At 49.0% G+C, this 13,576-nt stretch overlaps 1 protein-coding gene across 4 annotated transcripts; it reads left to right on the top strand.

Moving 5' to 3' along the window:
• The first annotated feature begins 12 nt into the window (after positions 1-12).
• arhgap9 (Rho GTPase activating protein 9) lies at positions 13-11,359 on the top strand. Of its 4 annotated transcripts, XM_062472483.1 has the most exons (15): positions 13-1,260; positions 2,199-2,363; positions 2,584-2,673; positions 2,804-2,865; positions 3,553-3,640; positions 3,948-4,043; positions 4,128-4,226; positions 4,425-4,539; positions 4,925-5,044; positions 5,345-5,443; positions 6,201-6,278; positions 6,432-6,485; positions 8,087-8,221; positions 8,702-8,807; positions 10,288-11,359. In XM_062472483.1, the coding sequence occupies exons 1-15, from the start codon at positions 979-981 to the stop codon at positions 10,472-10,474; spliced, it is 1,776 nt and encodes a 591-aa protein (XP_062328467.1). In that variant the 5' UTR covers positions 13-978; the 3' UTR covers positions 10,475-11,359. The 4 variants fall into 4 exon arrangements, with proteins under 4 accessions (XP_062328467.1, XP_062328483.1, XP_062328477.1 ...); XM_062472499.1 differs by lacking the exon at positions 2,199-2,363 and having other exon boundaries at positions 14-1,260; XM_062472493.1 differs by lacking the exon at positions 6,432-6,485 and having other exon boundaries at positions 14-1,260.
• Positions 11,360-13,576: the final 2,217 nt, after the last annotated feature.

The raw sequence follows: 13,576 nt of genomic DNA, 5'->3' as shown, positions 1-13,576 counted from the left end.
GTAGTGCTGTGTGGTACTGTGTTCCGTGTGGTTCTGTGTTCCGTGTGGTTTTGTGTTCTGTGTGGTTCTGTGTTCTGTGTGGTTCTGGTCGGCGCCACGTGTCAGTCAGTGTGCAGTGTGTTGATGATGTCATTCTAAGAGGTTAGATGAGTGAGTGAGGTGAGTTAATGGAGGTTGTGGTTTCACCAGATTTATCTTTGGATGTTTCTGTCTGGCTGTGATAGAGAAGCCAGAGTTTTCTCTTGACTCAGCTGAGAGGAAGTGCTCAGCTTAGTCCAAGAGACTAGCCTGTCACAGGAAACTGTTTAACCGTGAAACGGTTTGAAACTTTGAAAACAAGCAAAACAATGTTTACGTGTCTTCAAGTGTGCCTGTGTGTGTGTGTTGTGTGTGTTTGTGTGCCTGTGCGCGTGTGTGGGTGTCATGCAACCATGACTCACAAGAACTGAGGCTGTTCATCCTGTTTCTGCATTCAGAAGATTTCTCAAATTGTGACACGCTGTGTTACCTGCTCATGCCTGGCCAGCGCTTGACTGGGTCCGAGGCGGCTACCTCTTATACTGGCTGTCTGTGGTCCATACTGTGCTACCTGGCTGTCTACATGACTGTCTGTGATCCATACTGTGCTACCTGGCTGTCTACATGACTGTCTGTGGTCCGTACTGTGCTACCTGGCTGTCTACATGACTGTCTGTGATCCACACTGTGTTACCTGGCTGTCTACATGACTGTCTGTGGTCCATACTGTGTTACCTGGCTGTCTACATGACTGTCTGTGGTCCATACTGTGTTACCTGGCTGTCTACATGACTGTCTGTGGTCCGTACTGTGTTAGATGGCATATTGTTTTTACACGCTCTTTCAGTCCAGTCCAAACACTTCTGCTTAGTTCATGACCTTACCTCCTTGTTTATCAGTTTCAGAATAACAAGAATGCTTTGATACTGAGTGTGGAGAAGGAGAAGTTATTCATCTGGAATGTCTCACAGAAAAGGCTGTCTTTGGTTGTGGCTTGAACTGAACACAACCTTGGCTGACCAGGTTGTGTTCAGTCGTTTCAATAATGTGTGTTCTCTCTCTCTCTCTCTCTCTCTCTCTCTCTCTCTCTCTTTCTCTCTGTGTTTTCTGTGTGATGTGTGCTCTCTGTGTGTTTCGTGTGTGTTCTGTGTGTGTGTTCTGTGTGTGTACTGTATGCAGCTGTCTCCAGACTTCCTCCACCCAGGTCAGAGGAACCCAGAGACTGGTTGGCAGTCCAGACAGGTGAGGGTCTTCCACCTGTGAGTCACCTCTGCCTCTCGCCCACACCAGGGGGATGGGACGGGGTAGGAAACAAACGTACCGTCTCCTGCACAGCGGCCGTCCAGAGTCTAGAGACGAGGCCTGTCCGTTTGTCATCCAGTCGAGTAGGGTGTGTGTGAGGCGTCAGGGTGAAGCTGCGTTGGAAGGTGTAAGCAATGAAACCACAGGTGCAGGTGATTACCCAGGCAACCTCCTGGGCCCTCCAATCACGTCGCTGCAAATGAACCACTGTGACAGAGAGACAGAACAGGGCAGAGCTAGGAGGCTGTCACGTGCCTGTATTCTCTGGGTTACTGTGGAGACCTTTATCAAGTTAACTGGAAAAGTTAACTTTTTTTTTTGTGTGCGTGCAAATGCATGTGAATGTGTGCAAACATGCTTGGGAGTTTGCGTGTGTGCGTGCAACATGCTTGCGTGTGTGTGTTACTGTGTGTGTGTGTTACTGTGTGTGTGTGTGTGTGTGTGTGAGTGTGCATCTCCCCATGATGCGCTGCCATGCCTCTCAGCCTTCAGAGAGAACTGGAGCAGAACAAGACTAGTGCTGCATCCTCCTCTCCTCTCTCCAGCTCCTCTCCTCTCCTCCCTCCAGCTCCTCTCCTCTCTTCTTGGAGGGATAGAGGAATGACAGGGACGGAGGGATGAATTCCCTTTAGTATCTCTAGAAGAGGTTATGAGCCTAGAATGTAATGTGGCTCACTGTGGGTTCACCTTGATGAAACTCTATTTATCTCACCCAGCATGCCACCTGGGCGGGGCTGACACGTTGCTATACGGCATCTGGATTGTTCACTGAATGAGCCCTGTACTTGATGTGGGATGGTGTGGTGTAATATGCAGCCAGTGCATCAGTGCATGACGTTTCCCTCTCTGTGCCCACCCCTGACTCCTGACCCCTGAAGAGCATGCAGCGTGCAGTTTCTTCCGACACTCTTAACACTGTCGTCGACGGCAACACTGTCGCCCATGACAATGGTGATGTCCAGCGACGTCACTCCGCCCTCCTGCATGGAGAAAATACACTCAGCCACTCCCTGTCCATGATCCTGCCTGAGTCCCAGAGCCAGGTATACACACACACACACACACACACCATGATCCTGCCTGAGTCCCAGAGCCAGGTACACACACACACACACACACACACCATGATCCTGCCTGAGTCCCAGAGCCAGGTACACACACACACACACACACACCATGATCCTGCCTGAGTCCCAGAGCCAGGTACACACACACACACACACCCCTTTCACCTCCTGTCCTGTTGCTGCCCTGTCTCTGCAGGGCAGGGAGTTCTCCTACAACGGGACCAACATCATAGTGGAGCCCCCGTCTCCAGTCAGCTCCCCCGACAGCCCTGACAAAACCACGCCGGTGAGACACCCTCACTCTCACCCTCACCCTACACAAGCTAGAAAAATGTTTTACCTGAGAGTTGGCATGCCCATGCTGGCCTTAGTAACCTAGGAACCCTAGTGAACTTTAACCTCTGTGATGTCGTCAGGAGCTGGAGAAGGCGGGGCTTCTGAACAAGACCAAGATCGCAGAGGGAGGCAGGAAACTCAGGTAGGGATACCGGTCGCCACGGTGACAGTCAGATCATGTCTAGACATAGGTGAGCCTATAGAGAGATGTTTACGTCTAGACCTACAGAGAGATGTTTACGTCTAGACCTACAGAGAGATGTTTACGTCTAGACCTACAGAGAGATGTTTACGTCTAGACCTACAGAGATATGTTTACGTCTAGACCTGCAGAGAGATGTTTACGTCTAGACCTGCAGAGAGATGTTTACGTCTAGACCTGCAGAGAGATGTTTACGTCTAGACCTACAGAGAGATGTTTACGTCTAGACCTGCAGAGAGATGTTTACGTCTAGACCTACAGAGATATGTTTACGTCTAGACCTGCAGAGAGATGTTTACGTCTAGACCTGCAGAGAGATGTTTACGTCTAGACCTACAGAGAGATGTTTACGTCTAGACCTGCAGAGAGATGTTTACGTCTAGACCTACAGAGAGATGTTTACGTCTAGACCTGCAGAGAAATGTTTACGTCTAGACCTGCAGAGAGATGTTTACGTCTAGACCTGCAGAGAGATGTTTACGTCTAGACCTACAGAGAGATGTTTACGTCTAGACCTACAGAGAGATGTTTACGTCTAGACCTACAGAGAGATGTTTACGTCTAGACCTACAGAGAGATGTTTACGTCTAGACCCGCAGCCTCTGTGTTCTGTGTTCTCTGTGGCAGGAAGAACTGGAGCCAGGCCTGGGTGGTTCTGGTGGGGAACAGCCTGGTGTTCTTCAAGGATCCCAAAGCTCAGACCCCCTCCAGCTGGGTAGGACTGTGTGTGTGTGTGTGTGCGTATGGTTGGAGTGTTGCATTTACATTTAGTCATTTAGTCTTATCCAGAGCGACTTACAGTAAGTACAGGGACATTCTCCCCAAGGCATGTAGGGTGAAGTGCCTTGCCCAAGGACACAACGTCATTTGGCACGGCCGGTAATCGAACCAACAACCTTCTGATTCATAGCCCGACTCCCTAACCGCTCAGCCATCTGACATCTAATGTGTTACCTCTATATTTTATGTGTGTATAGTTAGAGGGCAGCCTCAATACTTTGTGTGTGTGTGTGTATCCATAGAGACCAGGAAACAGCCGTCCAGAGAGCAGCGTGGACCTGCAAGGAGCTCAGTTGCACTGGGCCAACGACCTGTCCAGCAAGAAAGGAGTCTTCAGGGTACACACACACACACACAGGGAGGACAGACACACCGACTCAGACAAGCGCTAGGCTAAGTGTTAACCTCACTGTGTTTCTCAGCTGAGGACGGTGACGGGTAACGAGTTCCTGCTCCAGTCAGACACTCTGTCTCTGATCAGCGAGTGGTACACAACCATCCAGGGTGTCCTCCAACGACTGGTGAGTCTCACATCCTGTCTGTGTGGGTGTGTGTGTGTGTGTGTGTGGTCCTGTCTGTGTCTCTTTGTCCCTTTGTCAATCTGTCTGCCTGCCTGTCTGTTTGTCTATTAGCATCTGGTAAATGAACAAAATGTAATTGTGTGTGCGTCTGTCTGTCTGTCCGTGTGTGTGCATCTGTCCGTGTGTGTGTGTGTGAAGGACCGTGAGAACCCTCTGGACAACGTGCTGCTGTACTCCCTGAGGAGAGCTGGCAGCGTGGAGATGCTGGACCACAGTGGAGATGAGGACGACAGCAGGGGGGTCAAGTCTCCACGTATGTCTCTCTGTCACTCTCTCTCTCTCCCACACTCTCTCTATCTCTATGACTCTTTCTCTCTTTCTCACTCCATCTCTCATCTCTTTCATTCATTTATTACTTACACACATCTTTTCTCCCCTCCCTCCCTCCCTCCCTCCCTCTCTCCTCTCCTCTCCGTCCCTCCCCCCTCTCCCCTCCTGTCCTCCCCCTGTCCTCTCCCTCCTCACCCTCTCCTCTCCCTCCTCCCCCCTCTCCTCTCCTCTCCCTCTCCCTCCTCTCCTCTCCCTCCCCCCTCTCCTCTCCTCTCCCTCCTTTCCTCTCCTCTCCTCCCCCTCCTCCCTCCTCTCCTCTCCCTCCTCCCTCCTTTCCTTTCCTCTCCTCCCCCTCCTCCCCCCTGCAGTCCCTCGCTCCATCTCCAGCCTGGAGAACACAGAGAAGAAGAGGGTGAAGAGCAGGCTGAAGAAGCTCATCATGAAGAGGCCTCCTCTCCAGGCCCTGCAGGAGAAGGGCCTCATCAAGGGTAAGGGGCGCGCACACACACACACTGTGCATGCACACACATACACTACCTACACTGTACATGCATATACACACACACACTACATACACACACGCAAGCAAGTGCTAGAAATAGCACTTAAACTTAAGGGACCTTTTGCTTCTTAAGGGACCTTCTGGGCCTGACCGGACAGCTAAATATGACTTTCTAAATCAACACCAACTTTGTGACAGTTGAAACTATACTTGTTTTTTGAATGTTTGTTCATTGTGTGTGTGTGTTTATGCGTGTGTGTGTGTTTATATATGTGCGTGCGTGCAGACCAGGTGTTTGGCTGTAGTCTGGAGATCCTGTGTGAGAGAGAGAAGAGCTCAGTGCCTCGCTTCGTCCGGCTCTGCACACAGGCTGTGGAGAGGAGAGGTAACACACACGTGTATACACACACATTTATAGACACACACACACACAATCATATAGGGAGTCAGGTGGCTGAGCGGTTAGGGAAGCGGGCTAGTAATCTGAAGGTTGCCAGTCCAATTCCCGGCCGTGCTAAATTACGTTGTGTCCTTGGGCAAGGCACTTCACTCTACTTTCCTCGGGGGGAATGTCCCTGTACTTACTGTAAATCGCTCTGGATAAGAGCGTCTGCTAAATGACTAAATGTATACACACACACTTATAGACACACACACCCACTTATAGACACACACACACGTATAAATACACACACAAGGTTCCTGTTTAACATGGTTATAAACTTAAGATATTCATAGCTGAGCCAGATACAGTCGTGACATTTTAGAAATTTTTAGGATTCTTGTTGTTCAGAAGACTACCGAGAATTCTACTTCTATTCTACAACTTCCTTCTTCCTGTTCAACTGCTCTTTACAGCCGCGGTACCGCTCACCACAGCTAGGGGGAGCAGTCCGTAACATTCATTCATCAGACTCGTTTATGCAAAACGACAATGGACAGTGCAGATATAAAGTACATAAGAAACATCAAGAATCAGAAGGGCGTACTTGTGCAGTATTTTGGCATTCAGGCACAGAGCAAAGCAGCCACATCTCATATACTCGGCACACCGCGGCGATAATAACATCTCTCAGGAGCAACTGTAACAAATCAAGCAGCAGCGTATCATGATTGAAACTTCAGATGTTGTGGTTCTGCAGGTCTGGAGACAGATGGAATCTACAGAGTGAGTGGCAACCTGGCGGTGATCCAGAAACTACGTTTCCTGGTGAACCATGGTGAGGAGGGGGAGGGGGAGGGGAGGGGGGGGGGAGAAGGTAGAGGGGGGTTTAGAAGGGGAGGAGGTGGAGGGAGGGAGGGAGGGAGGTGAGTGTGTCCATGCAGAGCAACATGTCTGAGGACAGCCTTGTTAACCATGTTGGTTCTTACAGAGAGAGCCGTGACCACTGATGGACGATACATGTTCCCTGCTGAGTTGGTACAAGGTATACCTAGAACCAGGCCAGAACCACACCCAGACTAGAACAGAACCAGACCTACAACCCGACCTAGAACCCGACCTAGAACCAGACATAGAAACAAACAGGACTCAGACTAGACCCAGACTGACCCAGACAAGACCCAGACCCAGACTGACCTAGACTGACCCAGACTAGACCCATACCGACTGACCCAGACCTAGAGCCAGACATTCAACCTGCCTGCCTGCCTTTTTGTACCCCCTGACACATACACAGCTAATGCAGCACGCAAACATACACACACTCACACATTGTAGCAGGGCTGCCAACTTTTCAAACAACCTTGGAGTGAGATTTGGAGAGGCTAACCCAAATGCTGCTGAAGGCAAAGTTTGCGCGTCTATGTTGCTTCACTCCGTGTGCCTGCGCCTCCTGCGTCCATGACTGTTTACTTGGTTGGCGTTGCCTTTTCAGTGTGATAAATACAAGGTGTGATGTGAGAGCGTGTGAACTGGTTGAAATGCGTGAGAGTTGGCAGCCCTGCTGTAGGACTTCACACACTGCTCTGCGCTTCTGTGTCTCAGCCCACAGGAAACATGTCTCTCTCTGACTGCAGCTCCATGTCGCCTCCTGGGCTTGACTGCCCCTACTGGCTGAAACCAGCTTTTGCTTACAGTGGAACTGTACTCCAAAACAGGGGTCTCCAACCCTCTTACTGGAGGGCTACCTTCAACACGAATCTATCACACCTGATTCTAATAATTAGCTGGTTGACGTGTGGAATCAGGTCAGTTTTACCTGGGGTTACAGCTAAACCCCCCTGGAAGGTAGCCCTCCAGGAACAGGGTGGGGGATCCCTTCTCCTAAACCGCTTTTGTGAATGAAACCCCGATGGTTAATATTCACACATGGCTAAACTCATGAATGCCGTCTTGAGTGCAATGAATCTTTGCAAAAATAATATTTTGATACATTTTACTTTTGATCCTTTTGTTTGCCGCTAAATTCCAGCTCTTTTACGCTTAGTTACACTTAAAACGTTAAGCACACACCTGCTGCACAAACTGACCTTGGGTTCTCACACTCCTAGTACACGTTGATATTTGAACCCAGTAAAGCATTTCATGGGTGAGGATATGGGAGTTTGAGAAGCACAGGTCAGGGCTGGCCATGTTTGCTCCTCCTACCGTAATCGCTCTTTCTCTCTACCTATTTCTTGTCCTCCCTCTCTACCTTTCCTCTCTACCTCTTTTTCTCTACCCCTCCTTCTCACTACCTCTTCTCTCTCTCCCCTCTCCTTCTCTCTCCCTCTCCCCCTCTCCTTCTCTCTGCTTCTCCCTCTCTCCTTCTCTCTCCCTCTCTCCATCTTTCCATCTTTCCCCTCTCCTTCTCTCTGCCTCTCCTTCTCTCTCCCTCTCTCCTGTCAGCTGCTAGCTGCTCTGTGTGCAGACGAGTCACAGCTACAGGAGCTTGTCTGTCAGTGCACTGATCATCCTTCATACTCACCCTTTTCTTTTGATCTTCCTTTCTCCCTCCCCCTCTTTTCTTCCTCCCTCCCCTCTCCCCTCCTCTCTCCTCCCACTCCCCACCTCCTCTGTCCCCGCTCTCCCCCTCCTCCTTCTCAGAGGAGAAGCTGAACCTGGAGGACAGCAGATGGGAGGACATCCACGTGGTGACAGGAGCCCTGAAGCTGTTCTTCAGAGAGCTGCCTGAGCCTCTGGTACCTTACGGCTTCTTCACCGACATCATAGAGACCGTCAGTAAGTCTCTCTCTCTGCCTCTCTCTCTGCCTCTCTCTCTGTCTCTCTCTCTGTCTCTCCCTCTGTCTCTCCCTCTGTCTCTCCCTCTGTCTCTCCCTCTGTCTCTCTCTCTGTCTCTCTCTCTGCCTCTCTCTCTGCCTCTCTCTGCCTCTCTCTCTGCCTCTCTCTCTGTCTCTCCCTCTGTCTCTCTCTCTGTCTCTCCCTCTGTCTCTCTCTCTGCCTCTCTCTCTGCCTCTCCCTCTGTCTCTCTCTCTGTCTCTCTCTCTGCCTCTCTCTCTGCCTCTCTCTCTGTCTCTCCCTCTGTCTCTCTCTCTGTCTCTATCTCTGTCGCTCTGTCTGTCTCTTGGTGTCTTTCTCTCTGCCTCTCTCTTTCTGTCTCTTTGTTTCTGTCTGTCTCTCCCTCTCTTTCTCCCTCTCTCTCGGTTCTCTCTCTCTCTCCTCCCCTGTGTTCATGCTCCGGGTGTTGTGTGTGTGTTTCAGAGATGTCTGACTACGTGGACAAGCTGGACAGGATGAAGTGTCTGGTCCTTAGCATGCCCCCTCCCAACCATGACACCATGTGCTTCATGATCCGCCACCTCCAACGGTGAGACACACACACGTGCTGTCACACACACACACATGCTGTCACACACACACACACATTGTCACACACACACATGCTGTTACACACACACTGTCACACACAAGCAAAACCAGTAACAACAGTCAGTGAGTGTTATTCCTGAGAAGCAGTGTTGGTGTGAGGACATGCAGTGCTTGGTCTGACCACTAGAGGGGGCACACTTCTCAGCTGTGTTCAGAGGCTCATCACGATCACTGTGACTTCCTGTGGTGGCAGATACACACACACACATCAACATAAACACACACAAGTGCGTATGGACACATTCACACATCAACACAAAGTTGCATGTTTCGACTATAAGCTTATATTTGTCCCACAGGCAGAAGTGTGTGGTTGTATGCAACTGTGTGTGTGTGTGTGTGTGTGTATGTGTGAGCGTGCGACAATGTGTGCAAATTCTGTGTCTCCACTGCCGTTATTCCTTTTTTCTGTTTTTCATTTAAGACGTCTCTGCTTCACTCTCTTTCCTGCCACCCTCCATCCCTGCCACCTCCAGCATACCCTCCCTCCCCCAAGGCCTCATCCCCCTCCCCTCTCTCCTCTCCTCCCCTCTCTCTCTCCCCTCTCTCCCTCCCCTCTCTCCCTCCCTCCCCTCTCTCCCTCCCCTCTCTCCCCTCTCTCACCTCTCTCCCTCCCTCCCCTCTCTCTCCTCCCCTTTCCCCTCCCTCCCTCCCCCTCTCGCTCCTCTCCCCTCCCTCCCTCTCTCTCCTCCCTCTCTCTCCTCCCTCCCCTCTCCTGTCTCTGGGGATGTCTGTGGCTCATCTGATGGAAGGCTCACCAGCCCCCTCGCCGCCAGCTCTCTCTCTCTCCCTCTCTCCCTCTCTCTCCCTCTCTCTCTCTCTCTCTCTCTCTCTCTCTCTCTCTCTCTCTCTCTCTCTCTCTCTCTCTCTCTCTCTCTCTCTCTCTCTCTCTCTCTCATATCTCTCTCTCATATCTCTCTCTCATATCTCTGTCTCTGTCTCTCTTTCTCCCTCTGTCTCTCTCTCTCTCTGTCTCTCTCTCTCTCTCTCTCTGCTTCTTGTTTAATGTGGAAGTTCTGAGCAGTCTCTCTTGGCTTGGTGGCATTTTTAGAAGAAAGTCTCATGCTGTGGCTTTAACCTCGACACGCACACACACACTTATATACACACACTCGCACACACTCTCCTACAAATACACACAGATATATACATACAGCACATGGTCATTGCCACAAATATGCGCAAACCATACGGCACACATGTTCCCTGTAGTACACACACACGCGCACACACACGCGCACACACACTCGTGCAGTCTCCATGCAGACACAGTCAGTGTTCAGGACGCTGGTAATACTCAAACTATTAACATTCAAAGCTGTCATCACATGACATCACATGACATCACATGATGTCGGCTCTTCTTCATGAGGCCCAGAGGAGACAGGAAGTCGTGCTGATCTGTTTCCTGCCCCCAGGGTGATGGAGCACTCGGAGGACAACCGCATGACCACCCAGAACCTGGGCATCGTGTTCGGGCCCACGCTCATGAGGCCAGAGAGGGACAGTGCCAACATGGCCGTCAACATGGTGTACCAGAACCAGGCCGTGGAGCTCATCCTCAGTGAGGCCAACCACATCTTCGGACACAGTTCCCCCCTCTGACCCCCTCTTACCCACACCAGGAACAAGACCCCAGACCCTGACCCTGGACCCTGGACCCCAAACTCAGAACCAGGACTTTGTGTCTGGAGGACCAGGCCCCACAACCTCAGACCAGAATCTAGAATGTAGAATCTAGAATCAGGGACCAATCAGAACCAGCTCACTGTGACCCCAGCATCCTAACCCCCTGTGGCAGGGAGAACCAACGCTCCCACAACACCACCAACAACATCAACACCAACAACATCAACACCAACAACATCAACACCAACATCAACACCAACAACATCAACACCAACAACATCAACATCGCTGTTGTTGGGAAACAATCAACTTTCCCCAGCACATACTATACACCTATATGCATTTGTACATATACAGTATACTTATACAGTATGTATGGACATGTACAGTATAGGCTGTTCATGCTGGTGCAGTCTACCATTCTAGTGAATTGTAGGGTCAAGGGTCAAATCAAGGTCGTTAAAGTCTCTTCTGTACAGTTATGGTAAGTTTACAAATGTGTTTCTCTGGATCGTGTTACTGACTCAGCTGTATCTTATAGAGGTAAGGATCTGTCTCCATGGTTACTGTTCCCTACTCTACTTCCTGCTACCGAGCGGAACCTTCGCCCTTGGAACCTCGACCCTTCTAGAAGGTTCGGCGTCTTCCGTACCCGAAGCGACAACCCTGTTCTTCTACTTCCTGTTTTTTTTTCCTGGAGTGTGTTTGTACATATGTTAACTATGTGAGCTGCGGTGCTAACAGATGATCATGTGGTGGGTGGCTGATAAGGACACAGATGATGTGAAGTACTTCCTCTGTTACATCCACCATGAGACCCAGGCTGTAAAACACCCATAATAAACTTGTGCCGTGACCCATCTCAAGACTGGTGTGTGATGCCTGTGTGTGTGTATGTGTGTGTGTGTTTGTGCGCCTGTGTATGTGTGTATGCCTGCATGTGTGTGTGTATGTGTGTGTGTGTATGCCTGCTTGTGTGTGTGTATGTGTGTGTGTATGTGTGTGTGTGTGGCAGATGTGTGTGTGTTTGTGCGCCTGTGTGTGTGTGTGTGCGCCTGTGTGTGTGTGTGTGTATGCCTGCATGTGTGTCTGAATGTGTGTGTGTGTCTGTGTGTGCCTACGTAAGTGTATGCCTGCATGTGTGTTTGCATGTGAATGTGTGTGTGTGTGTGTGTGCGCGTGTGCGCGTGTGCGCGTGTGCGTGTGTGTGTGTGTGTGAGAGAGAGAGAGAGTGTAGCCCAGCCCCAGAGTGCTGTGTTAGCCGTGCGGTCGTGTGGTTAGCGTGAGAGATACAGGAAGTGTGGAGGTATGTAAACCAATCAGAGGCAGACAGCCAGGACAGCTCCCCTGCTGATTGGTCCAAATTCTGCTTTTAATAACAGAACAAAGACCAGAGTAGAAATGCATATGTTTAAAAACAGCGTTTTTTCCCCTAAACCTTGTCTCTCTGTGGCTGGGTAGTTTTTTACGACTGTGGCTTTGGCACTCGAATAAACACAGCGGGAAAGAGGAAAAAAAGAGGAGAGAGTTCACACAGATCTGGATGTTTGATATATTTATTCATTTTTTATTTTCATATTATTGCAAGTTTTATGGGAGAGGGGGAAGGGGGAAGGAGGGAGGGGGGGTAAAGACTTTGCGACTCCAAAGTAGTTGACTGAAGGCGGACTATTTGATACAAACGATAATGGGAACGATTGAATGAAATAATGATCTTAAAATGATTCCCACAGTGGAGGTGCCAGGACCGTTTTATGAACACAGCAGAATTATTTTCTGCTTGTATGAAAGTCTGGGAGATGAGGAGTGTAGTGTAAGACTGGCCTGCATCTAACTAGGCTTGCTGCATGGACAGTTAAACAGATTTAGTTAATGTAACCTTAATGTAAACTGTTGCTATGTAGTTAATGTAACCTTAATGTAAACTGTTGCTATGTAGTTACTGTAACCATAATGTAAACTGTTGTAGTAATCTTAATGTCATATTGCTATGCAGTTAATGTTAAGTGTTGCTATGTAGTTAGATGGTAGTCATTGTAACCATAAATACTGCTACAGGACTCTCAAGTCTGACGCATTCACCATGACTCACGCATTTCAAGTATTTATCACGTTGAGAAATAAGAGATAACTTGTGCTGCTTTATACAATCAATGGACGAGACGCAGGCATACTGAGAAGATGGTTGTCTCGAGTAATACAGAGTCTCTAACTGGACAGATAAACCAGATCATTCTCAAACCTGAGACTCAGAGTCTAGCAGGTATTTGTGTATTTCGGTCATTTTCTAGGTATTTCGGTACATTTTCTGGGGCCTTGTTATTTATATTCACAGCCCTAACCCACATACATTTGCTATTTATACTGTATATATGTGGGATTTATCGACAGTTGGAGAGACAGGAAAGCATAGAAAGACATGCAGGAGAGAGTCTTGGTCAGATTGGAGGTGGCGTGTGCTCGTACCCAGTGAGCTACTGGGAGCCTGTCTTTTGGATTCTTCTTAATAACTATTCAAATAGTTCAACTGAAGACAAGAAGGTATAACAAGGTCTAGGTTAGCTGATAATATGTTGTATCAATTTGACTAGGTACACTTTAAGGTGTTATATACCCTTTTATTACAAATACATCAACAAATATAAAACTTACAAAACATGATCCAATACAAAAAGCCTAACAAGGTAAAAAATACAGCTTGATTCATACTTGTGACTTTGAAAAGTCTCAGTTTCAGAGTCAACAATTTCTACTGTGAGATTTTCCATTCAGAGACAAATCTTTAAGGATTCTTTGGTACAGAAATATCAACAGAAACTGGTGACTTTAGGCATCTATGGTCTCCTCTTTGGTTGGCCACACACACACTCACACACACACATACACACACACACACACTTTGACAGACTTTTTGTCATTATTATTTTTGGTTTTATTTAAAATATATAGTCTCAAAACACACACACACACACACCACTAAACACGGCCAAACTCTCAAACAGTCTTTCTGTCTCTCTGCCTCTCTCTGTGCCCCTCTCTCTGCCTCTCTATGCCTCTCTTTGCCTCTCTCTCTGCCTC

Source organism: Osmerus eperlanus, chromosome 1, assembly GCF_963692335.1.
Source record: "Osmerus eperlanus chromosome 1, fOsmEpe2.1, whole genome shotgun sequence".
Lineage (NCBI taxonomy): Eukaryota > Metazoa > Chordata > Actinopteri > Osmeriformes > Osmeridae > Osmerus > Osmerus eperlanus.
This window is presented reverse-complemented; position numbering and strand designations above follow the sequence as displayed.